This window comes from Hyla sarda, chromosome 1 (assembly GCF_029499605.1).
Source record: "Hyla sarda isolate aHylSar1 chromosome 1, aHylSar1.hap1, whole genome shotgun sequence".
In the NCBI taxonomy this organism is placed as follows: Eukaryota; Metazoa; Chordata; class Amphibia; order Anura; family Hylidae; genus Hyla; species Hyla sarda.
The window spans coordinates 5,793,376-5,820,947 of record NC_079189.1 but is presented as its reverse complement, the minus strand read 5'-3'; the positions used below and the strand labels follow the sequence as shown (position 1 = coordinate 5,820,947).

Sequence of the window (27,572 nt, the reverse complement as noted above, 5' to 3'; positions counted from 1 at the left end):
TTATTCCTATTAATCTTGTTACAATAATTACTATGGTATTGTGGTGTTATTGTTGTTATTATTACCATACTGCTGCTGGTATTGCTAGGATTTTTAGCAGTATAATTGTTGTCAATGTTTTTAATATTCATTTAGTAGTATTTTTGCTGTAATAGTATTATTGCTGGTGTTTGTGTTATTATAATTAGTAGTTCTTATATTGTCATTATTTGTAATACTTCTATTATTATTATTATTATTAGTACTACTGTTTTAGGAGGGATATTGATGTCAAACATAATAGATTATTACAATTATTATTGTTGTTTTTAATAATAATAAATAAAAATAATAAAAGTCATACTTTTTTAAATAAAAATAATATTGTTATTTTATAAAGTAGCTTTATTTTCATTAATATTACTATTATTATTTGATTTTATTTATTATTATTATTTTTTTATAATTAATTTTACTTTTACGAATATTCCTATAATTATTATTAGGATGAATATTCTTGTTGTTATATTATAATTGTTATTCCCATAATTATTATGTTATACTATTATTACTGATAAGGTTAATAATAATACTATGTGTAATAACGGTATACCTAATAATAATACTATGTGTGATAACGGTATATCTAATAATAATACTATGTGTGATAACGGTATATCTAATAATTATACTATGTGTGATAACGGTATATCTAATAATTATACTATGTATGAAAACGGTATATCTAATAATAATACTATGTGTAATAATGGTATACCTAATAATAATACTATGTGTAATAATGGTATACCTAATAATAATACTATGTGTGATAACGGTATACCTAATAATAATACTATGTGTAATAATGGTATACCTAATAATAATACTATGTGTGATAACGGTATATCTAATAATAATACTATGTGTAATAATGGTATATCTAATAATAATACTATGTGTGATAACGGTATATCTAATAATAATACTATGTGTAATAACGGTATACCTAAGAATAATACTATGTGTGATAACGGTATATCTAAAAATTATACTATGTGTGATAACGGTATATCTAATAATAATACTATGTGTAATAACGGTATACCTAATAATAATACTATGTGTGATAACGGTATATCTAATAATAATACTATGTGTAATAACGGTATACCTAAGAATAATACTATGTGTGATAACGGTATATCTAAAAATTATACTATGTGTGATAACGGTATATCTAATAATAATACTATGTGTAATAACGGTATACCTAATAATAATACTATGTGTGATTACGGTATATCTAATAATAATACTATGTGTGATAACGGTATACCTAATAATAATACTATGTGTGATAACGGTATATCTAATAATAATACTATGTGTGATAACGGTATACCTAATAATAATACTATGTGTGATAACGGTATACCTAATAATAATACTATGTGTGATAACGGTATATCTAATAATAATACTATGTGTGATAACGGTATACCTAATAATAATACTATGTGTGATTACGGTATATCTAATAATAATACTATGTGTGATAACGGTATACCTAATAATTATACTATGTGTGATAACGGTATATCTAATAATAATACTATGTGTGATTACGGTATACCTAATAATAATACTATGTGTAATAACGGTATACCTAATAATAATACTATGTGTGATAACGATATATCTAATAATAATACTATGTGTGATAACGGTATATCTAATAATAATACTATGTGTGATAACGGTATATCTAATAATAATACTATGTGTGATTACCGTATACCTAATAATAATACTATGTATGATAACGGTATACCTAATAATAATACTATGTATGATAACGATATATCTAATAATTATACTATGTGTGATAACGGTATACCTAATAATAATACTATGTGTGATAACGGTATATCTAATTATAATACTATGTATGATAACGATATATATAATAATTATACTATGTATGATAATGTCTCATAGCATTGGTATTTTTTTCATGGATCCGTCCTGCCCTCATGATGAATGTCGTCGCTGTTCATACTGTGTCTGCTCCTCTCATCCTCTGTCCTGTCCAGTGGAAAATGGGTTAAAGTTGAAGACCCTCCCGCTGGATGTTGAAGGGGGGGGGGGGGGGGGGGGGGATGTTTTTGGTCTTTGGTTTATGTGATTTCCAGGACAGACTGAAGATTATTGTGTGAGCCGGTCCCCGTCCAGGACAGAGGAGAAGACCTCGGATAGCAGTGTAATACAGGAGCTGGATCCACTGGAGGACAGACATTTTCTAGAGAAGCGAGACCTGACCCAGTGGAGGACAGAAATGTTCTAGAGGAGCGAGACCTGACCCCGGTGGATGACAGAAATGTTCTAGAGGAGCGAGACCTGACTCCAGTGGAGGACAGTAATGTTCTGGAGGAGAGAGACCTGACTCTGGTGGAGGACAGAAATGTTCTAGAGGAGAGAAACCTGACCCCGGTGGAGGACAGAAATGTTCTAGAGGAGCGAGACCTGACCCCGGTGGAGGACAGTAATGTTCTAGAGGAGAGACCTGATCCTGGTGGAGGACAGTAATGTTCTAGAGGAGAGACCTGATCCTGGTGGAGGACAGTAATGTTCTAGAGGAGAGACCTGACCCTGGTGGAGGACAGAAATGTTCTAGAGGAGCACGACCTGACCCCGGTGGAGAACAGTAATGTTCTAGATGAGCGAGACCTGACCCTGGTGGAGGACAATGTTATAGAGGAGTGAGACCTGGCCCTGGTGGAGGACAATGTTATAGAGGAGTGAGACCTGGCCCTGGTGGAGCACAGAAATATTATAGAGGAGTGATACCTGACCCTGGTGGAGGACAAGGTTATAGAGGAGTGAGACCTGACCCTAGTGGAGGACAATGTTATAGAGGAGCGAGAACTGACCCTGGTGGAAGACAATGTTAAAGAGGTGCGAGACCTGACCCTGGTGGAGGACAGAAATGTTATAGAGGAGTGAGACTTGACCCTGGTGGAGGACAGAAATGTTATAGAGGAGTGAGAACTGACCCTTGTGGAGGACAGAAATGTTATAGAGGTGCGAGACTTGACCCCAGTGGGGGAAAGAAGTGTTATAGAGGTGCAAGACCTGACCCTGGTGGAGGATATTAATGTTCTAGAGGAGCGAGACCTGATCCCGGTGGAGGACAGAAATGTTAGAGGAGTGAGACCTGACCCTGGTTGAGGACAAGGTTATAGAGGAGTGAGACCTGACCCAGGTGGAGGACAACATTATATAGGAGTGAGACCTGACCCTGGTGGAGGACAATGTTATATAGGAGTTAGACCTGACCCTGGTGGAGGACAACGTTATATATGAGTGAGACGTGACCCTAGTGGAGGACAGAAATGTTATAGTTCAAGACCTGACCCTGGTGGAGGACAAGGTTATAGAGGAGTGAGACCTGACCCTGGTGGAGGACAAGGTTATAGAGGAGTGAGACCTGACCTTGGTGGAGGACAAGGTTATAGAGGAGTGAGACCTGACCCTGGTGGAGGACAAGGTTATAGAGGAGTGAGACCTGACCCTGGTGGAGGACAAGGTTATAGAGCAGTGAGACCTGACCCTGGTGGAGGACAGAAATGTTATAGTTCGAGACTTACCCTGGTGGAGGACAGAAGTGTTATAGAGAAGCGAGACGAGACCCTGGTGTAGGACAATGCTATAGAGGAGCAGGACCTGGCCCTAGTGGAGGGAAATGTTATAGAAGAGTCAGACTTTACCCTGGTGGAGGTCAATGTTTTAGAGGAGTGAGACCTTACCCTTGTGGAGGTCAATGTTAAAGAGGTGCAGGAACTGATCCTGGTGGAGGACAATGTTAAAGAGGTGCAGGTACTGATCCTGGTGGAGGACAATGTTATAGAGGAGTGAGACCTTACCCTGGTGGAGATCAATATTATAGAGGAGTCGGACCTTACCCTAGTGGAGGTCAATGTTATAGAGGAGTCGGACCTTACCCTGGTTGAGAACACTGTTATAGAGGTGCAGGACTTGGCCCTAGTAGAGGACAAAGTGTTAGAGGTCAGCAGTATCTTGAGGACCCAGCACTGGAAAGATACCTCATCTGTGGCACCGTATCAGTGACCAGCAAAAGAAGGACAATGTCCGGAGCCCACTTGGCCGCTTGTCTCGGTGGTCAGGAGGATTTAAGCCAGAAGTCTACGACACATTAAACTCCAAGGATTATGAGTCATCTACTCCTTTCTGTCTTCTTGAAGGTTCTTCCTCCAACACAGATCCCACATGAGACAACTCTTCTCAATGCTTATGGGTTGTATGAACAAGATGTGACTTGAACCGGGGATACCTGGTGGACACCAAGGGTCACGGCAGCAAAACTGAGGAAGGAACATATCTAGGACCCGCACTTAGTATCTGGGACTACAATGAGTGGCTCCCTCAGAGTGCAGTAGTCGGTCATGTTGCCTGCATTTTCCCACCAGCTCATTGTCCTCTAACACAACTGGGCTTTCAGCATTGTCTTCCAACACATCTGAACACTAAAGACACTTTCTGAGTTTTTTCCTTTGACATCTAGTAGAACTTTTCCCTGGGGCACCTAAGCACTTGGTGGCCTTCTCCAAAAAATCTAAAAGCTGCTGAGCACCCAAAGTGGAATACTGTTATTTGGGGTGTAGAATGTGAACCGTTTTGGTTTCCAGTCATGAATCCCAACTAAGGCCAAATCTCATAACTGTGCCGAACATTGTCCTTCGAAGAGGAGATCTGTGGTCTTCAACCAATGAGAACCTCAGGACACCACATCACTAATGTTCTAGTCCCATCCGGTTTCCCACCAAAACCATGTTGTGCTGCACCAGAATGGTGTGATTCCCTGTGCTCGTCATCTGCGTTCCCGCTAGATCTGAATTCTCTTCATTGCCTTCTTTACGTTGTCAGGTGACTAAATTTGAGTAGTATCTCCGCATCCATAATATTCATCGTGTGGCCTGAGTACCCCCCACCCTGGACTTAATCCTAAACAATCCCATAGTGTTCCATAAGGCACCAGCCATAACCAATTTGGAGACAATCTTCCTAGCCAAAGCTTCATGGATCTCCTGGACATGGCCCAAGACTCAACAAGCCACCATGAACCCATTAGCTTTGGCATTGACCAGATCCTGAATAGTCCAGAGCAGACTGCAGGATGCCCGTACCCAAGGGCAGAGGAGCCTGAGCATCACGGAGCTGGTGCCTACTGTGCCATGTTTGGTCCAGCCAACTCGTCTTACAGCCTAAACATGAGGATGGATGTCAGCATGAACGTCAATGTCCGACCAGGGGGGGTGATAAGAGTCCCTGCTCACAGGCCCCTACCACAGGTGGTCCCCACACAAGGGGCCCCAACCCTACCCACAGTGGCAAGAATGACAGGATTCTCCGCACTCACGTTCCCATGGATGGAGAGTAGCAGAAGATCCCCAAAAGAGAGGATGACAGGTGAGGAGGGTGACGGGGTAACAGAAGCGGGGCGGGGATGATGCTGGGTAATGGGGATTATCTCCCAGAGCTGAGAATATTGATAGATAGATAGATAGATAGATATTTACTGGGGTTCTGTGACTAGGAAGTGGGGGATTACATTAGATATATATGAGAATATCTGTAGTATATGGGATTATATTATCTATATATGAATATATTGTGTTATCTGTAGTATATGGGATTATATTATCTAGATATGAATATATTGTGTTATCTGTAGTATATAGGGATTATATTATCTATTTATGAATATATTGTGTTATCTGTAGTATATGGGGTTATATTATCTATATATGAATATATTGTGTTATCTGTAGTATATGGGATTATATTATCTATATATAAATATATTGTGTTATCTGTAGTATATGGGATTATATTATCTATATATGAATATATTGTGTTATCTGTAGTATATGGGATTATATTATCTATATATGAATATATTGTGTTATCTGTAGTATATGGGATTATATTATCTATATATGAATATATTGTGTTATCTGTAGTATATGGGATTATATTATCTATATATGAATATATTGTGTTATCTGTAGTATATAGGGATTATATTATCTATCTATGAATATATTGTGTTATCTGTAGTATATGGGATTATATTATCTATATATGAATATATTGTGTTATCTGTATTATATAGGGATTATATTATCTATATATGAATATATTGTGTTATCTGTAGTATATGGGGATTATATTATCTATATATATGAATATATTGTGTTATCTGTAGTATATGGGGATTATATTATCTATATATCAATATATTGTGTTATCTGTAGTATATGGGATTATATTATCTATATATGAATATATTGTGTTATCTGTAGTATATGGGATTATATTATCTATATATGAATATATTGTGTTATCTGTAGTATATGGGATTATATTATCTATATATGAATATATTGTGTTATCTGTAGTATATGGGGATTATATTATCTGTATATGAATATATTGTGTTATCTGTAGTATATGGGATTATATTATCTATATATGAATATATTGTGTTATCTGTAGTATATGGGATTATATTATCTGTATATGAATATATTGTGTTATCTGTAGTATATGGGATTATATTATCTATATATGAATATATTGTGTTATCTGTAGTATATGGGATTATATTATCTGTATATGAATATATTGTGTTATCTGTAGTATATGGGATTATATTATCTATATATGAATATATTGTGTTATCTGTAGTATATGGGATTATATTATATATATATATTGTGTTATCTGTAGTATATGGGATTATATTATCTATATATGAATATATTGTGTTATCTGTTGTATATGGGGATTATATTATCTATATATGAATATATTGTGTTATCTGTAGTATATGGGATTATATTATATATATATATATATGTATATATATATATATATATATATATATATATATATATATTGTGTTATCTGTAGTATATAGGGATTATATTATCTATCTATGAATATATTGTGTTATCTGTAGTATATGGGATTATATTATCTATATATGAATATATTGTGTTATCTGTAGTATACGGGGATTATATTATCTATATATGAATATATTGTGTTATCTGTAGTATATGGGGATTATATTATCTATATATATATGAATATATTGTGTTATCTGTAGTATATGGGATTATATTATCTATATATGAATATATTGTGTTATCTGTAGTATATGGGATTATATTATCTATATATGAATATATTGTGTTATCTGTAGTATATGGGATTATATTATCTAGATATGAATATATTGTGTTATCTGTAGTATATAGGATTATATTATCTATATATGAATATATTGTGTTATCTGTAGTATATGGGATTATATTATCTATATATAAATATATTGTGTTATCTGTAGTATATGGGATTATATTATCTAGATATGAATATATTGTGTTTTCTGTAGTATATAGGATTATATTATCTATTTATGAATATATTGTGTTATCTGTAGTATACGGGGATTATATTATCTAGATATGAATATATTGTGTTATCTGTAGTATATGGGGTTATATTATCTATATATGAATATATTGTGTTATCTGTAGTATATGGGATTATATTATCTATATATAAATATATTGTGTTATCTGTAGTATATGGGATTATATTATCTAGATATGAATATATTGTGTTATCTGTAGTATATAGGATTATATTATCTATTTATGAATATATTGTGTTATCTGTAGTATATGGGGTTATATTATCTATATATGAATATATTGTGTTATCTGTAGTATATGGGATTATATTATCTATATATGAATATATTGTGTTATCTGTAGTATATGGGATTATATTATCTATATATGAATATATTGTGTTATCTGTAGTATATGGGATTATATTATCTATATATGAATATATTGTGTTATCTGTAGTATATAGGATTATATTATCTGTATATGAATATATTGTGTTATCTGTAGTATATGGGGTTATATTATCTATATATGAATATATTGTGTTATCTGTAGTATATGGGATTATATTATCTATATATGAATATATTGTGTTATCTGTAGTATATGGGATTATATTATCTATAGATGAATATATTGTGTTATCTGTAGTATATGGGATTATATTATCTATATATGAATATATTGTGTTATCTGTAGTATATGGGATTATATTATATATATATATATTGTGTTATCTGTAGTATATGGGATTATATTATCTATATATGAATATATTGTGTTATCTGTAGTATATGGGATTATATTATATATATATATTGTGTTATCTGTAGTATATGGGATTATATTATCTATATATGAATATATTGTGTTATCTGTAGTATATGGGATTATATTATCTATATATGAATATATTGTGTTATCTGTAGTATATAGGATTATATTATCTATATATATATGACTATATTGTGTTATCTGTAGTATATGGGATTATATTATTTATATATGAATATATTGTGTTATCTGTAGTATATGGGATTATATTATCTATATATAAATATATTGTGCTATCTGTAGTATATGGGATTATATTATCTAGATATGAATATATTGTGTTATCTGTAGTATATAGGATTATATTATCTATTTATGAATATATTGTGTTATCTGTAGTATATGGGGTTATATAATCTATATATGAATATATTGTGTTATCTGTAGTATATGGGATTATATTATCTATATATGAATATATTGTGTTATCTGTAGTATATGGGATTATATTATCTATAGATGAATATATTGTGTTATCTGTAGTATATGGGATATATTATCTATATATGAATATATTGTGTTATCTGTAGTATATGGGGATTATATTATCTATATATGAATATATTGTGTTATCTGTAGTATATGGGATTATATTATCTATATATGAATATATTGTGTTATCTGTTGTATATGGGGATTATATTATCTATATATGAATATATTGTGTTATCTGTAGTATATGGGGATTAAATTATCTATATATATTGTGTTATCTGTAGTATATGGGATTATATTATCTCTATATATATTGTGTTATCTGTAGTATATGGGGATTATATTATCTATATATGAATATATTGTGTTATCTGTAGTATATGGGGATTATATTATCTATATATGAATATATTGTGTTATCTGTAGTATATGGGGATTATATTATCTATATATGAATATATTGTGTTATCTGTAGTATATGGGGATTATATTCTCTATATATGAATATATTGTGTTATCTGTAGTATATAGGGATTACCGTATATTATCTATATATAAATATATTGTGTTATCTGTAGTATATGGTATTATATTCTCTATATATGAATATATTGTGTTATCTGTAGTATATAGGGATTACCGTATATTATCTATATATATATTGTGTTATCTGTAGTATATGGGATTATATTATCTATATATGAATATATTGTGTTATCTGTAGTATATGGGATTATATTATCTATATATAAATATATTGTGTTATCTGTAGTATATGGGGATTATATTATCTATATATGAATATATTGTGTTATCTGTAGTATATGGGATTATATTATCTATATATGAATATATTGTGTTATCTGTAGTATATGGGATTGTATTATCAATATATATTGTGTTATCTGTAGTATATGGGATTATATTATCTATATATATTGTGTTATCTGTAGTATATGGGGATTATATTATCTATATATATTGTGTTATATCCAGTATATGGGATTATATTGTGTTATATCCAGTATATGGGATTATATTATGTTATATCCAGTATATGCGGATTATATAGGCTATATATGAATTTATTGGAGTGTTATCGGATGATAATTATATTTTCTTTTCTCTGTTTAATGTTCTGGGAATCTGATCTGTACAGATATCAGTTCTGGAGTTGTCCAGTGGGATGATATGTGGTAACTGGCCACTGCCCCCTTCTGATCACAATGTGAATTACACATATATCAACATTCAGTGTAATTTACATAAATACATCTGTACCAAAATGGCGACTGCTATCTCTACAGGATAGAGAGTGGTGCTGAAGGGAAGTCACACTATGGATTCTCTACTGTAAGAGCAGTCACACTATGGAGTCTATACTGTATGAGCAGTCACATTATGGAGTCTATACTGTATGAGCAGTCACACTATGGAGTCTATACTGTAAGAGCAGACACACTATGGAGTCTATACTGTATGAGCAGTCACATTATGGAGTCTATACTGTATGAGCAGTCACACTATGGAGTCTATACTGTAAGAGCAGTCACACTATGGAGTCTATACTGTATGAGCAGTCACACTATGGAGTCTATACTGTAAGATCAGTCACACTATGGAGTCTGTACTGTAAGAGCAGTCACACTATGGAGTCTGTACTGTATGAGCAGTCACACTATGGAGCCTCTACTGTAAGAGCAGTCACACTATGGAGTCTATACTGTAAGAGCAGTCACACTATGGAGTCTCTACTGTAAGAGCAGTCACACTATGGAGTCTATACTGTAAGAGCAGTCACACTATGGAGTCTCTTCTGTAAGAGCAGTCACACTATGGAGTCTATACTGTAAGAGCAGTCACACTATGGAATCCATACTGTAAGAGCAGTCACACTATGGATTCTCTACTGTAAGAGCAGTCACACTATGGAGTCTCTACTGTAAGAGCAGTCACACTATGGAGCCTCTACTGTAAGAACGGTCACACTATGGAGCCTCTACTGTAAGAGCAGTCACACTATGGATTCTCTACTGTAAGAGCAGTCACACTGTAGAGCCTCTACTGTAAAAGCAGTGACACTATGGATTCTCTACTGTAAGAGCACTCACACTATGGATTCTCTATTGTAAGAGCAGTCACACTATGGAGCCTCTACTATAAGAGCAGTCACACTATGGATTCTCTACTTTAAGAGCAGTCACACTATGGATTCTCTATTGTAAGAGCAGTCACACTATGGAGCCTCTACTGTAAGAACAGTCACACTATGGATTCTCTACTGTAAGATCAGTCACACTATGGAGCCTCTACTGTAAGAGCAGTCACACTATGGAGCCTCTACTGTAAGAGCAGTCACAATATGTATTCTCTACTGTAAGAGCAGTCACACTATGGAGCCTCTACTGTAAGAGCAGTCACACTATGGATTCTCTACTGTAAGAGCACTCACACTATGGATTCTCTACTGTAAGAGCAGTCACACTATGGAGTCTATACTGTAAGAGCAGTCACAATATGGAGTTTCTACTGTAAGAGCAGTCACACTATGGAATCTATACTGTAAGATCAGTCACATTATGGAGTCTATACTGTAAGAGCAGTCACACTATGGAGTCTCTACTGTAAGAGCAGTCACACTATGGAGTCTATACTGTAAGGGCAGTCACACTATGGAGTCTATACTGTAAGAGCAGCCACACTATGGAGTCTCTACTGTAAGAGCAGTCAGACTATGGAGTCTCTACTGTAAGAGCAGTCACACTATGGAGATTGTACTGTAAGAGCAGTCACACTATGGCGTCTATACTGTAAGAGCAGTCACACTATGGAGTCTATACTGTAAGAGTAATCACACTATGGAGTTTATACTGTAAGAGCAGTCACACTATGGAGTCTATACTGTAAGAGCAGTCACAATATGGAGTCTCTAATGTAAGAGCAATTACACTATGGAGTCTCTACTATAAGAGCAGTCACACTATGGAGTCTATACTGTAAGAGCAGTCACACAATGGAGTCTATACTGTAAGAGCAGTCACGCTATGGAGTCTCTACTGTAACAGCAGTCACACTATGGAGTCTCTACTGTAAGAGCAGTCACACTATGGAGTCTCTAATGTAAGAGCAGTAACACTATGAAGTCTCTACTGTAAGAGCAGTCACACTATGGAGTCTATACTGTAAGAGCAGTCACGCTATGGAGTCTCTACTGTAACAGCAGTCACACTATGGAGTCTCTACTGTAAGAGCAGTCACACTGTGGAGCTTCTTCTATAAGAGCAGTCACACTATGGAATCTATACTGTAAGAGGTTTCACACTATGGAGTCTCTACTGTAAGAGTAGTCACACTATGGAGTCTCTACTGTAAGAGCAGTCACACTATGAAATCTATACTGTAAGATCAGTCACACTATGGAGTTTCTACTGTAAGAGCAGTCACACTATGGAGTCTATACTGTAAGAGCAGTCATACTATGGAGTCTATACTGTAAGAGCAGTCACACTATGGAGTCTCTACTGTAAGAGCAGTCACACTATGGAGTATATACTGTAAGAGCAGTCACACTATGAAATCTATACTGTAAGATCAGTCACACTATGGAGTTTCTACTGTAAGAGCAGTCACACTATGGAGTCTATACTGTAAGAGCAGTCATACTATGGAGTCTATACGGTAAGAGCAGTCACACTATGGAGTCTCTACTGTAAGAGCAGTCACACTATGGAGTCTACTATAAGAACAGTCACACTATGGAGTCCATACTGTAAGATCAATCACACTATGGAGTCTATACTGTAAGAGCAGTCACACTATGGAGTCTCTACTGTAAGAGCAGTCACACTATGGAGTCTCTACTGTAAGAGGTTTCACACTATGGAGTCTCTACTGTAAGAGCAGTCACACTATGGAGTCTATACTGTAAGAGGTTTCACACTATGGAGTCTCTACTGTAAGAGTAGTCACACTATGGAGTCTCTACTGTAAGAGCAGTCACACTATGTAGTCTATACTGTAAGAGCAGTCACACTATGAAATCTATACTGTAAGATCAGTCACACTATGGAATTTCTACTGTAAGAGCAGTCCCACTATGGAGTCTCTACTGTAAGAGCAGTCATACTATGGAGTCTATACTGTAAGAGCAGTCACACTATGGAGTCTCTACTGTAAGAGCAGTCACACTATGGAGTCTATACTGTAAGAGGTTTCACACTATGGAGTCTCTACTGTAAGAGCAGTCACACTATGGAGTCTGTACTGTAAGAGCAGTCACACTATGTAGTCTATACTGTAAGAGCAGTCACACTATGGAGTCTATACTGTAAGAGCAGTCACACTATGAAATCTATACTGTAAGATCAGTCACACTATGGAGTTTCTACTGTAAGAGCAGTCACACTATGGAGTCTATACTGTAAGAGCAGTCATACTATGGAGTCTATACTGTAAGAGCAGTCACACTATGGAGTCTATACTGTAAGAGCAGTCACACTATGAAGTCTCTATTGTAAGAGCAGTCACACTATGGAGTCTCTACTGTAAGAGGTTTCACACTATGGAGTCTCTACTGTAAGAGCAGTCACACTATGTAGTCTATACTGTAAGAGCAGTCACACTATGAAATCTATACTGTAAGATCAGTCACACTATGGAGTTTCTACTGTAAGAGCAGTCACACTATGGAGTCTATACTGTAAGAGCAGTCATACTATGGAGTATATACTGTAAGAGCAGTCACACTATGGAGTCTCTACTGTAAGAGCAGTCACACTATGGAGTATATACTGTAAGGGCAGTCACACTATTGAGTCTCTACTGTAAGAGCAGTCACACTATGAAATCTATACTTTAAGAACAGTCACATTATGGAGTCTCTACTGTAAGAGCAGTCACACTATGGAGTATATACTGTAAGATCAGTCACACTATGGAGTCTATACTGTAAGAGCAGTCACACTATGGAGTCTCTACTGTAAGAGCAGTCACATTATGGTGTATATACTGTAAGATCAGTCACACTATGGAGTCTCTACTGTAAGAACAGTCACACTATGGAGTCTATACTGTAAGAGCAGTCACACTATGAAGTCTCTACTGTAAGAGCAGTCACACTATGGAGTCTCTACTGTAAGATCAGTCACACTATGGAGTATCTACAGTAATAGCAGTCACACTATGGAGATCTCTACTATAAGAGCAGTCACAATATGGAGTCTCTACTGTAAGAGCAGTCACACTATGGAGTCTATACTGTAGGAGCAGTCACACTATGAAGTCTATACTGTAAGAGCAGTCACACTATGGAGTCTATACTGTAAGAACAGTCACACTATGGAGTCTCTAATGTAAGAGCAGTCACACTATGGAGTCTCTACTGTAAGAACAGTCACACTATGTAGTCTATACTGTAAGAGCAGTCACACTATGGAGTCTCTAATGTAAGAGCAGTCACACTATGGAGTCTCTACTGTAAGAGCAGTCACACTAAGGAGTCTCTACTGTAAGAACATTCACACTATGGAGTCTATACTGTAAGAGCAGTCACACTATGAAGTCTATACTGTAAGAACAGTCACACTATGAAGTCTATACTGTAAGAGCAGTCACACTATGAAGTCTATACTGTAAGAGCAGTCACACTATGGAGTCTCTACTGTAAGAACAGTCACACTATGGAGTCTATACTGTAAGAGCAGTCACACTATGAAGTCTCTACTGTAAGAACAGTCACACTATGGAGTCTCTACTGTAAGAGCAGTCACACTATGGAGTCTACTGTAAGAGCAGTCACACTATGGAGTCTACTGTAAGAGCAGTCACACTATAAAGCCTCTACTGTAAGAGAAGTCACACTATGGAGTATCTATAGTAATAGCAGTCACACTATGGAGATCTCTACTGTAAGAGCAGTCACACTATGGAGATCTCTACTATAAGAGCAGTCACAATATGGAGTCTCTACTGTAAGAGCAATCGCACTATGGAATCTATACTGTAGGAGCAGTCCCACTATGGAGTCTCTACTGTAAGAGCAGTCACACCATGAAGTCTCTACTGTAAGAACAGTCACACTATGGAGTCTCTACTGTAAGAGCAGTCACACTATGGAGTCTCTACTGTAAGAACAGTCACACTATGAAGTCTATACTGTAAGAGCAGTCACACTATGGAGTCTCTACTGTAAGAACAGTCACACTATGGAGTCTATACTGTAAGAGCAGTCACACTATGAAGTCTCTACTGTAAGAGCAGTCACACTATGGAGTCTCTACTGTAAGAGCAGTCACACTATGGAGTCTACTGTAAGAGCAGTCACACTATGGAATCTATACTGTAAGAGCAGTCACACTATGGAATCTATACTGTAAGAGCAGTCACACTATGGAGTCTCTACTGTAAGAGCAGTCACACTATGGAGTCTATACTGTAAGAGCAGTCACGCTATGGAGTCTATACTGTAAGAGCAGTCACACTATGGAGTCTATACTGTAAGAGCAGTCACACTATGGAGCCTCTACTGTAAGAGCAGTCACACTATGGAGTCTATACTGTAAGAGCAGTCACACTATGGAATCTATACTGTAAGAGCAGTCACACTATGGAGTCTCTACTGTAAGAGCAGTCACACTATGGAGTCTATACTGTAAGAGCAGTCACACTATGGACTCTATACTGTAAGATCAGTCACATTATGGAGTCTATACTGTAAGAGCAGTCACACTATGGAGTCTCTACTGTAAGAGCAGTCACACTATGGAGTCTCTACTGTAAGAGCAGTCACATTATGAAGTTTATACTGTAAGAGCAGTCAAACTATGGAGTCTATACTGTAGGAGCAATCACACTATGGAGTCTCTACTGTAAGAGAAGTCACACTATGGAATCTATCCTGTAAGAGCAGTCACATTATGGAGTCTATACTGTAAGAGCAGTCATGCTATGGAGTCTCTACTGTAAGAGCAGTCACACTATGGAATCTCTACTGTAAGAGCAGTCACACTCTGGAGTCTCTAATGTAAGAGCAGTCACACTATGGAGTCTCTACTGTAAGAGCAGTCACACTCTGGAGTCTCTAATGTAAGAGCAATCACACTCTGGAGTCTCTAATGTAAGAGCAGTCACACTATGGAGTCTCTAATGTAAGAGCAGTCACACTATGGAATCTATCCTGTAAGAGCAGTCACATTATGGAGTCTATACTGTAAGAGCAGTCACACTCTGGAGTCTCTAATGTAAGAGCAGTCACACTATGGAGTCTCTAATGTAAGAGCAGTCACACTATGGAGTCTCTACTGTAAGAGCAGTCACACTCTGGTGTCTCTAATGTAAGAGCAGTCACACTCTGGAGTCTCTAATGTAAGAACAATCACATTCTGGAGTCTCTAATGTAAGAGCAATCACACTCTGGAGTCTCTAATGTAAGAGCAGTCACACTATGGAGTCTCTACTATAAGAGCAGTCACACTCTGGAGTCTCTAATGTAAGAGCAGTCACACTATGGAGTCTCTAATGTAAGAGCAGTCACACTATGGAGTCTCTACTGCAGGAGCAGTCACACTCTGGAGTCTCTAATGTAAGAGCAGTCACACTATGAAGTCTATACTGTAAGAGCAGTCACAATATGGAGTCTATACTGTAAGAGCAGTCACACTATGGAGCCTCTACTGTAAGATCAGTCACACTATGGAGTCTATACTGTAAGAGCAGTCACACTATGGAGCCTCTACTGTAAGATCAGTCACACTATGGAGTCTATACTGTAAGAGCAGTCACACTATGGAGTCTATACTGTAGGAGCAGTCACACTATGGAGTCTATACTGTAAGAGCAGTCACACTAAGGAGTCTATACTGTAAGAGCAGTCCCACTATGGAGTCTCTACTGTAAGAGCAGTCACACTAAGGAGTCTCTACTGTAAGAGCAGTCACATTATGGAGTCTCCACTGTAAGAGCAGTCACACTATGGAGTCTCTACTGTAAGAGCAGTCACACTATGGAGTCTCTACTGTAAGAGCAGTCACACTATGTACTATGGCAGCAGTCTCTGGACATAACTTCAGTCAGCTTCAATGTTCATACTGTTCTGACCCTCCTGTCCTCCTGTATATGACTTGTCCCACTGACTACACTTAGCTGTCTGACCTACTGGTGCTATGTATCAGTACCATCTCAGCTTCTGGGCTAGTCGCTACTCACACCGGAACCACACTTGTGGATCACCCTGGTAGTCTGTAGGCACAGAAGTCCAGCTTCCACTTACATGAGCGGGATTAAGGATGAAGACACTTAGACTTTTTTCCATAGCAGGGCCTAAAGCCAAACTGGTTTGGTAGCCTAGTGGTTCCACACACCCTTTCACCTTCATTCTTCGTGGAATACTTTCTAGCTGGAGATTTTGGGCCATCTGGACATGATGACATCACACTGTTCCTCCATATAGACATGATGACATCACACAGTTCCTTCATCTGGACATGATGACATCACACAGTTCCTCCATATGGACATGATGACATCACACAGTTCCTCCATATAGACATGATGACATCACACAGTTCCTTCATATGGACATGATGACATCACACAGGTCCTCCATATGGACATGATGACATCACATAGTTCCTCCATATGGACATGATGACATCACACAGTTCCTCCATATAGACATGATGACATCACACAGTTCCTCCATATAGACATGATGACATCACACAGTTCCTCCATATAGACATGATGACATCACACAGTTCCTCCATATGGACATGATGACATCACACAGTTCCTTCATATGGACATGATGACATCACACAGTTCCTCCATATGGACATGATGACATCACACAGCTCCTCCCTATGGACATGATGACATCACACAGTTCCTCCATATGGACATGATGACATCACACAGCTCCTCCCTATGGACATGATGACATCACACAGTTCCTCCAGACATCACATAGTTCCTCCAAATGGACATGATGACATCACACAGTTGCTGCAGAATTGTTGGCTGCACGTCCAATCTCCGGTTCCATCACATCCCAGCGGTGATCTATTGGATGAGATCTGGGGACTGTGGAGGCCATTGGAGTCCAGTGACCCCATCCTCTTGTTGTGTAGAAGGTTCACTTCTCTGGTCCCTCAGCTTGTGTGGAAGGTCCTTTCTTCTCATGCCTTTTAGCTTCATGTGTGGGAGGTCATGTACCTTGGGGTACGAGGGCAGTTGTGTTTTCATTGGTTTGTGTAGGCTGTTGATCTTGTGAATCACTCAGTAGATCAGCGATTTTATTATGAATATTCTCTCATTTTAGCTGCCCTCCCGGCCTTCTCTTTGTCCCGGCGGATTGGGCATCCTTATCAGAATCGCACACCACCAAAGAGAAAGAAACCTCGGACTTCATTCAGCCGTCTTCAGATCTGTGAGCTGGAGAAGAGATTTCACCGGCAGAAGTACCTGGCATCGGCCGAAAGGGCCACTCTGGCCAAATCCCTGCGTATGAGCGACTCTCAAGTCAAAACGTGGTTCCAAAACCGCAGGACAAAATGGAGGTGAGGTGACCAGGAGGGCACAGGACGTGCCTTCCCCTTTGTCCTTTTGTTTGGCTTTGTCCTGTTGTAATGGTTTGGTTTGTGTCCCTTAGACGTCAGACGGCTGAAGAAAGGGAATCGGAGCGACAGCAGACAAATCGTATGATGATGCATTTTCAGCAGGAAGCCTTCCAGAAAAGTCTACAGCAGTCTCTTCCCCGAGACCCTTTGTGTACCCATAACTCCTCACTCTGTGCCCTGCAGAACCTACAGCCGTGGGCCGATGAGACAGTCGGCTTATGACTTGGATCTTCTACTGAGGCACCAGTGACATATCCGATATAAGATATGAGGATGTTCTTGGTCCTGTACTCCATGGAGAGCACCTTGGACTCTGCTCGGTGGCCTCCTGCTTGCAGTGAACTCCATCATTGTGGAACGAGAAGATATCCATGAAGATTGGCCACAATGTGGTGGGGAGAGAATGGGCAGAACTTTGTACAGTAAAACATTTCTGTTTTGTACAGTGGACGTTCTATATATTTTCTTATTTAAGTTAAACTAAGCTTCATCTCTCCCATCTTCACCATGCCCTCCATTTCTTCAAACTACAATATCTCTACCATTTCTTTCTTACCTCCTCCATCTCCACTATCTCCTTCATCTGGTTCAGCTCCTCCATCTACTGTATCTCCTTTATCTCTACTCCTATTTCGTCTCCTCTATTTCCTTCATCTCCTTTACTTTATCTCCTCCATCTCCACTATCTCTACCATCTGCCTTATCTCCAACATCTAATATTCTTCATCTCTACAATATTCTGCCTTCTCTCTCCTCAACCTCCTTTATCTCCACTATGCTCTCTGTCGTCTTCATCTTCTCCGCATCTTCTTCATTTCTTTCATCTCTGTAATCCCCAATATTTTCAATATTCTATTTGGTTCATCTTCCTTATTCCACCATCTCCTCAGTCATTAATCTCTGTAATCTCCTTCATTGTTTTCATTCCCTTCATCTCTGTCTCCATCTCCACTATGTCTCTATCTCCTTCATCTCCATCATGTCTCTGTCTCCATCTCCACTATGTCTCTATCTCCTTCATCTCCATCATGTCTCTATCTCCTTCATCTTCATCATGTCTCTATCTCCTTCATCTCCATCATGTCTCTATCTCCTTCATCTTCATCATGTCTCCATCTCCATCAGGTCTCTATCTCCATCTCCACCATGTCTCTATCTCCTTCATCTCCATCATGTCTCTATCTCCATCTCCGCCATGTCTCTATCTCCTTCATCTTCATCATGTCTCCATCTCCATCAGGTCTCTATCTCCATCTCCACCATGTCTCTATCTCCTTCATCTCCATCATGTCTCTATCTCCTTCATCATGTCTCTCTCTCCTTCATCTCCATCATGTCTCTATCTCCTTCATCTCCATCATGTCTCTATCTCCATCTCCATCATGTCTCTATCTCCTTCATCTCCATCATGTCTCTATCTTCATCTCCATCATGTCTCTATCTCCTTCATCTCCATCATGTCTCTATCTTCATCTCCGCCATGTCTCTATCTCCTTCATCTCCATCATATCTCTATCTCCTTCATCTCCATCATGTCTCTATCTTCATCTCCATCATGTCTCTATCTCCTTCATTTTCGCCATGTCTCTATGTCCTTCATCTCTGCCATGTCTCTATCTCCATCTCTGCCATGTTTCTATCTCCTTCATCTCTGCCATGTCTCTATCTCCTTCATTCCACCCGCCTCCATTTCCTTGCTTCCTTTTATCTTCTCCATCTCCTTCATCTGCTTTATGTCTAAAATCTTCTCCTTCTCTACCATCTCCTTCATCTCCAGCCCCTTTAATATCTAATCTTCTTAATCTCCTCCATCTCCTTCATCTGCTTTATGTCTAAAATCTTCTCCTTCTCTACCATCTCCTTCATCTCCAGCCCCTTTAATATCTAATCTTCTTAATCTCCTCCATCTCCACTTTGTCTCCATCTCTTCACTTCCCATTATGTTTCCTATCTCTGTAATCTCCTCCTTTTCTATGTTTATACCACTTCTTTTCTCTGTGTAGATGCGTCATCATTTCCGTCATATCTCTCCCTGCATTGTGTAATCTAGAACCTCACCAGCCAGACTAGAATTTTGCACTTGACTATTGAGAACCTTCCACATTGACAACATTTCACCTCCTGTCTAATTTAGTGGAATGGACATGGACATCCACCTGGGTAAAAGGACGGTGTGGCATCATGTACTGCCATATGACCTGTATGGTTGTCCCGGTCCTTGTCCCTTTCTTGTGTTCTTACTGTCTTTCCTGCCATGTCGGCTTTTAGAAAACCATTAAAACTAATATTTTTATGTATTCATAATCTTCTTGTACTGATTCCTCTGACAAGTTAATGTTGGTGAGGATAAGGGAAGCTAATGTTGATGGGGTGTCTCTAACGGTAGCTTGTTCTTATGTCTATCACATCTGGAAATGACACATAATAAGCAATAAGTTGAGGAACCGTCTCAGACAAGATAAAGCTGAACATTTAAAGGGGTACTCCGCGGTGCCAGCTCACAAACAGCCGGGTGGCGACCACGTGGCTGGTGTATCGTGACATCACCCCCTGCCCCCGCTATGCAAGTCTATGGGAGGGGGCGTGGCGGCCGTCACGCCCCTTCCCATAGACTTGCATAGTGGGAGGTGACGTCACACGGAGGCGGAGTCATGACGTCACGATACTCCAGCCCCGTGGTCGCCACCCGGCTGTTTGTGAGCTGGCACCGCAGTGTGCAGCTCAAACAGGTGGGTGACGAATACAAGATTGCGGGGGTCCCCAGCGGCGGGATCCCTGCGGTGAGACATCTTATCCCCTATCCTTTGGATAGGGGATAAGATATCTCAGGGCCGGAGTACCCCTAAGGAAGATGGAGATGACACAGAAGTGTAGGGCACACATTGTCTTCTACTCCTCCATTGTCTACAACTCTACTGCATAATACAGACCTCACAACAGCTCTGACATAGGGGTGTATACTACTGTTTTTTAAACCGGATACAGGGCAAAAATGAGCGGACCGTAGTTACCATCTGTCTCCGGTCGGCTCATTCAAATGAATGAGAAGCTGCACGGGTCCTGCGGGGATACGGGAGCACCCAGTTTTGAAATATCCCCGCCATAGGATTAAAACGTGGTGTGAATTACTCAGACTAAATTGTGATTATTTTGCTATGTCTGTGTGTGCACTAATGTCTTCAGTTAGCCATGGCTCCATGTCCTAGTTATTTGATATATAGATTTTAGCTTGCCTGGTTTTAGTACCTTTATTGGGTTTTAGTATTCTTGTATTGTTCGTTCTGCATATGCTTCGTGTTTCCGTATTCAGACTGTTCATTTTATCAGTCCTGTTTTGACCGTGTTTGATCCTGGATCTCCTAGGATAGAATCCTGTTCTGAGCCTTGTGCTAATCCGTCTATCTAGGAGTGAGTTAGTCTTGTGTCTGTGCCCATGTTTGCTTGTACTTAGGATTTTTGTTCCCTCCTAGGCTAGTATCCCTTTCACACTGTGGAGTATGCCTGCTAGCTAGGAGCCTATTTGGCTTTAGTATTGATGTCCCTCCATGATTGGAGTGGGGTGTCCAGTGTGAACAGTGCTGTTGATTTTCTGACCCGTTTAGTCTTCTGATATTCAGTTAACCTGTTCATCCCCTGCATCTCCTGGTTTTGTCTGCTGTATACTTATCCTTATATCTAGTCTTGTACATATTATCATATCTGCTGTTAATCTATCCTGGTTCTTAACATGTTCAGTTTGTTTTGTTTGACTCTTACGCCCATGCACTGTAGCGCAGTATAGGGTCCATCCTCGTGGTTGTCGATTCGTTGTTTAGGGCGGATGGGCAATAAGAAGGGACAGCAGTTGTAGGGACAGTTAGAGTACCGAAAAAATTGTCCCCTCCTCATAGGTTAGATGAGCCATCTTCTCTGTCATGCCTCATCTAGACCCTCATCCACTCTATGACTATTGGATCATCTAGACATAGAATTAAGAACCATAAAAATAATATAATTTATTGCAACAAGAAGTTTTGTCGTTCTGAGTAATTCCTGGAAGGAACATTGTCATGGACATAGTACATTGAGACATCATGGAGCTCACGGTGTCTCTTGTCTTGAGTAACAAACGTTCAAGCTGTTAATGTCCACCTTATGTATGACCAGCAGGACAAGCTGAAGTGCTAGAAGGTCCTGGAAGCTAAAACTTATTGTGGATACTTCTACTTCAGCCCTCCAGTGTGTGGATGATGACCAAAATAAGCCTCCATTGTTTGAGTGATGATCACACTAAACCTTCTGCCCTCCATTATATTAGTGATGACCCCACTAAACCTTTTGCCCTCCATTATATTAGTGGTGACCCCACTAAACCTTCTGCTCTCCATTATATTAGTGGTAACCCCACTAAACCTTCTGCTCTCCATTATATTAGTGGTGACCTCACTTAACTGTCTGCCCTAATTCATACAAATGACCCTACTAATCTTTTTGCCCCCCCCCCCCATTATATTAGTGTTGGCTCCACTAAGCCCCTTGCCATCTATTGTGGGAGTGATGACCCCAAATAAACCTTCTGGCCTTAACTTTTAAAGTAAGGGTCCCAATGGGCAATTTGAACTTGCGTATGAGTGATGAGCCTCTTCTCCTGCATGTAATCAGATATTGCCCCACCAAACCTCTTGTCCTCCATTGTACAAATGGTTAGAATGTCCACCAAGTGTCTCAGTCTTATTGGTGTTGGATCTTTGGCGATTCTGGTCCAGTAAATCCTCATTGTGGTTCCAGAGGAGACTCATCTTCTGGGCGCACTCAGCATTGATGGATGAACATCGCAGATATCAGACCACAGGTCATTGATAGGGCTACGAGGAAGGAGGGCATTAGTGGACGCGCTGTACTGCATATCTCTGTCTCCCACCATCCTCCAGACATACTCGTCCTTGATGAAGAATACGCTCTTATGGGTGAAGGAGTAGTAGACGGCGTCTAGGTCACTCTGAGGATGATCTCCATTTACATGTGCAGGGAACACGTCAGTGATGGCTCTAGGGTACCCGGGGACCACGGTATGGTTGTCCACACTGAAAGCTGTCACCTGGAGATGAAACATTCACAATTTAGCTTGCATTAGAATCCCCCTAGAAATAGTGACCTAGGCAGAGATCGCCCCTTGTCTCTGGTCTGCTTGATCTCTACCATAACACTGCCGTGAATTAGTCATTGACTTACGTTCCTTCCCCGGAAAAAGTAGACATTCCTCTCCTTGCGGTCATAGAGGGCTGTGTCAATGGGTCCATTGATGCCCGGGAAGCCATCAGAGATGAGGCGAGGATAGACGTGGCCCTCTGGGTCCTGTACATAGGCCCTATCATTCTCGTTATCATAGCGCCAGTACTGGGTGCCTAGGGTAGGAGAAAGTAGATTCTTAGAGATGAGAACCTTCACATCACCCTATTCTCCAGATACTTCTCTGTCTAGTATCACCCCCTACATACCTAGAGACATGGACTGGTCCTGGGGTACCACACATGATATGAAGCCTACACCTCACCCTGATAATCCTACTAATAGAGACCAGGTGACCCCCACCAACACCTACCACACAAAATATAAAGCCTACCCCTCACCCTGATAATCCCACTAATGGAGACCAGGTGACCCCACCAACACCTACCACAAATAATATAAAGCTCACCCCTCACCCCTATAATCCCACTAATGGAGACCAGATGACCCCCACCAGCACCCACCACACATGATATGAAGCAGATCCCTCACCCTGATAATCCCACTAATGGAGACCAGGTAACCCCAACAAAACCTACCACATATGATATGAAGCCTACACCTCACCCTGACTATAACACTAATGGAGACTAGGTGACCCCACCAACACCTACCACACATGACCATGAGGGGGAGAAGCTCTTCCTACCTTTGAAGAACAGGGTGAGGTCCTTGTCACGTGACCAGATATGTAGAAAGGCATCGATGTTGGAGTCGGGAATACCCCTCCAACCATTGGATAATATCCGGGGGTCTCGATATCGGGTGCGTTTGCTGCGGTTTTCATACATCCAGTACCAGCTCTTTCGGAAGAAGTATGTCTGAAAGACCCAGTTACCCGGTGAGCTGCGGTCCTGGTGAACCCAGTCAAACACCGTACTGAACCGTCCAGAACATTGACCTGTCCAAAGAGAGAAACCAGGAACAAGACCACCAGGGACATGTTAGCACCCCCAACATCCACATCTGCAGGAACATGTCAACTATTCCAATATCTGCACAACCCTAGTAAGATGGTTCAATGATAAGCAAAGAAAGAATTCTTTACTGTAAAAGCAGTCATACTATGGAGTCTCTACTGTAAGAGCAGTCACGCTATGGAGCTTCTACTGTAAAAGCAGTCACTATGGAGTCTTTACTGTAAGAGCAGTCACACTATGGACTCTATACTGTAAGAGCAGTCACACTATGGAGTATCTACTGTAAGAGCAGTCACACTATGGAGTCTTTACTGTAAGAGCAGTCACACTATTGAGTCTTTACTGTAAGAGCAGTCACATTTGGAGCCTCAACTGTAAGAGCAGTCACACTATGGAGCCTCAACTGTAAGAGCAGTCACACTATGGAGTCTCTTCTGTAAGAGCAGTCACACTACTGTAAGAGCAGTCACACTATGGAGTCTCTACTCTAAGAGCAGTCACACTATGGAGTCTATACTGTAAGAGCAGTCACACTATGGAGTCTCTTCTATAACAGCAGTAACACTATTCATATCTCTACTATAAAAGCAGTCACACTATGGAGTCTCTACTGTAAGAGCAGTCACACTTTGGTGTCTCTTCTGTAAGAGCAGTCACACTACTGTAAGAGCAGTCACACTATGGAGTCTCTACTCTAAGAGCAGTCACACTATGGAGTCTATACTGTAAGAGCAGTCACACTATGGAGTCTTTACTGTAAGAGCAGTCACACAATGGAGTCTTTACTGTAAGAGCAGTCACACTATGGAGTCTCTTCTGTAAGAGCAGTCACTGTTACGCCTAGCGCTCCGGGTCCCCGCTCCTCCCCGGAGCGCTCACGGCGTCTTTCTCCCTGCAGCTCCCCGGTCAGTCCCGCTGACCGGGAGCGCTGCACTGTCATGGCCGCCGGGGATGCGATTCGCACAGCGGGACGCGCCCGCTCGCGAATCGCATCCCAGGTCACTTACCCGTCCCGGTCCCCTGCTGTCATGTGTTGGCGCGCGCGGCTCCGCTCTCTAGGGCGCGCGCGCGCCAGCTCTCTGAGACTTAAAGGGCCAGTGCACCAATGATTGGTGCCTGGCCCAATTAGCTTAATTGGCTTCCACCTGCTCCCTGGCTATATCTGATCTCCTCCCATGCACTCCCTTGCCGGATCTTGTTGCCTTGTGCCAGTGAAAGCGTTTAGTGTTGTCCAAGCCTGTGTTACCTGATCTCCTGCTATCCATTTTGACTACGAACCTTGCCGCCTGCCCCGACCTTCTGCTACGTCTGACCTTGCCTCTGCCTTGTCCTTCTGTCCCACGCCTTCTCAGCAGTCAGTGAGGTTGAGCCGTTGCTAGTGGATACGACCTGGTTGCTACTGCCGCAGCAAGACCATCCCGCTTTGCGGCGGGCTCTGGTGAAAACCAGTAGCCTCTTAGAACCGGTCCACTAGCACGGTCCACGCCAATCCCTCGCTGACACAGCGGATCCACAACCCGTAAGCCGAATCGTGACAGTAGATCCAGCCATGGATCCCGCTGAGGTGCCGCTGCCAAGTCTCGCTGATCTTCCCACGGTGGTCGCTCAGCAATCGCAGCAGATTGCCCAACAAGGACAGCAGCTGTCGCAGTTGACCGCCATGTTACAGCAACTTCTGCCTCTGCTACAGCAGCAACCATCTCCTCCGCCAGCTCCTGCACCTCCTCCGCAGCGAGTGGCCGCTCCTAGCCTCCGCTTGTCCCTGCCGGACAAATTTGATGGGGACTCTAAACTCTGCCGTGGATTTTTGTCTCAGTGTTCCCTGCATATGGAGATGTTGTCGGACTTGTTTCCTTCAGAACGGTCTAAGGTGGCGTTCGTAGTAAGCCTTCTTTCAGGAAAGGCCTTGTCTTGGGCCACACCGCTCTGGGACCGCAATGATCCTGCCACAGCCACAGTCCAGGCCTTCTTCGCTGAACTCCGGAGTGTCTTCGAGGAGCCAGCCCGAGCTTCTTCTGCCGAGACTGCCCTGTTGAACCTGGTCCAGGGTAATTCTTCAGTGGGCGAGTACGCCATCCAATTTCGTACTCTTGCTTCCGAGTTATCATGGAATAACGAGGCTCTCTGCGCGACCTTTAAAAAAGGCCTATCCAGTCGCATCAAGGATGTGCTGGCCGCACGAGAGATTCCTGCCAACCTCCAAGAACTCATCCATTTGGCTACCCGCATTGACATGCGTTTTTCTGAGCGACACCAAGAGCTCCGCCAGGAAAAAGACTTAGATCTCTGGGCACCTCTCCCACAGCATCCTTTGCAATCTACGCCTGGGCCTCCCGCCGAGGAGGCCATGCAAGTGGATCGGTCTCGCCTGACCCAGGAAGAAAGGAATCGCCGTAGAGAAGAAAATCTCTGTCTGTACTGTGCCAGTACCGAGCATTTCTTGGTGGATTGCCCTATCCGTCCTCCACGCCTGGGAAACGCACGCACGCACCCAGCTCACGTGGGTGTGGCGTCTCTTGGCTCTAAGTCTGCTCCTCCACGTCTCACGGTGCCCGTGCGGATCTCTTCTTCAGCCAACTCCTCCCTCTCAGCCGTGGCCTGCTTGGACTCTGGTGCCTCTGGAAATTTTATATTGGAGTCCTTTGTGAATAAATTCAGCATCCCGGTGACCCGTCTCGTCAAGCCGCTCTACATTTCCGCGGTCAACGGAGCCAGATTGGACTGCACTGTGCGTTACCGCACAGAACCCCTCCTCATGTCTATTGGACCCCACCTCGAGAGGATTGAGCTCTTCGTTCTCCCCGGCTGTACCTCTGAGGTCCTCCTCGGTCTGCCTTGGCTCCGGCTTCATTCGCCCACCCTTGATTGGACCACCGGGGAGATCAAGTACTGGGACTCTGCCTGCCACAGGAAGTGCCTCTCCCCCCCTCCCAGCCCCGTCAGGCAAGCCTCTGTGCCTCCTCATGGCTCCCGTCCTTGTGTCTCCCTGCCCCGTGCCAAGCTTCACCCTCTGCCCT

General features: G+C 40.8%; 2 protein-coding genes across 3 annotated transcripts in view; one reads left to right on the top strand and one right to left on the bottom strand.

Moving 5' to 3' along the window:
• The first annotated feature begins 5,078 nt into the window (after positions 1 to 5,078).
• On the top strand, positions 5,079 to 19,292 carry TLX2 (T cell leukemia homeobox 2). The gene is made up of 3 exons (XM_056540411.1): positions 5,079 to 5,469; positions 18,070 to 18,307; positions 18,400 to 19,292. Exons 1-3 carry the CDS (start codon positions 5,079 to 5,081, stop codon positions 18,587 to 18,589), a joined length of 819 nt encoding a protein of 272 aa, XP_056396386.1. The 3' UTR covers positions 18,590 to 19,292.
• Positions 19,293 to 22,391: 3,099 nt separating this feature from the next.
• The window catches only part of LOC130299908 (matrix metalloproteinase-21-like), a 37,016-nt gene continuing 31,835 nt past the window's right edge, over positions 22,392 to 27,572 (bottom strand). For both annotated transcript variants that reach the window (XM_056551500.1, XM_056551501.1), the window contains 4 exons: positions 24,285 to 24,536; positions 23,579 to 23,751; positions 22,721 to 23,444; positions 22,392 to 22,681 (listed from right to left, as the gene is read on the bottom strand). In XM_056551500.1, the coding sequence (XP_056407475.1) occupies positions 23,142 to 23,444; positions 23,579 to 23,751; positions 24,285 to 24,536 (728 nt within the window). In that variant the 3' untranslated portion in view covers positions 22,392 to 22,681; positions 22,721 to 23,141. The remainder of the gene's footprint in view (positions 22,682 to 22,720; positions 23,445 to 23,578; positions 23,752 to 24,284; positions 24,537 to 27,572) is intronic.

Coding starts and splice junctions, on each gene's coding strand:
- TLX2 (XM_056540411.1), top strand. CDS start 5,079: ATGGATCTCCTGGACATGGCCCAAGACTCAACAAGCCACCATGAACCC. Junction 5,470..18,069: donor CCCAAAAGAGAGGATGACAG/GTGAGGAGGGTG, acceptor CTCTCATTTTAG/CTGCCCTCCCGGCCTTCTCT. Junction 18,308..18,399: donor AACCGCAGGACAAAATGGAG/GTGAGGTGACCA, acceptor TGTGTCCCTTAG/ACGTCAGACGGCTGAAGAAA.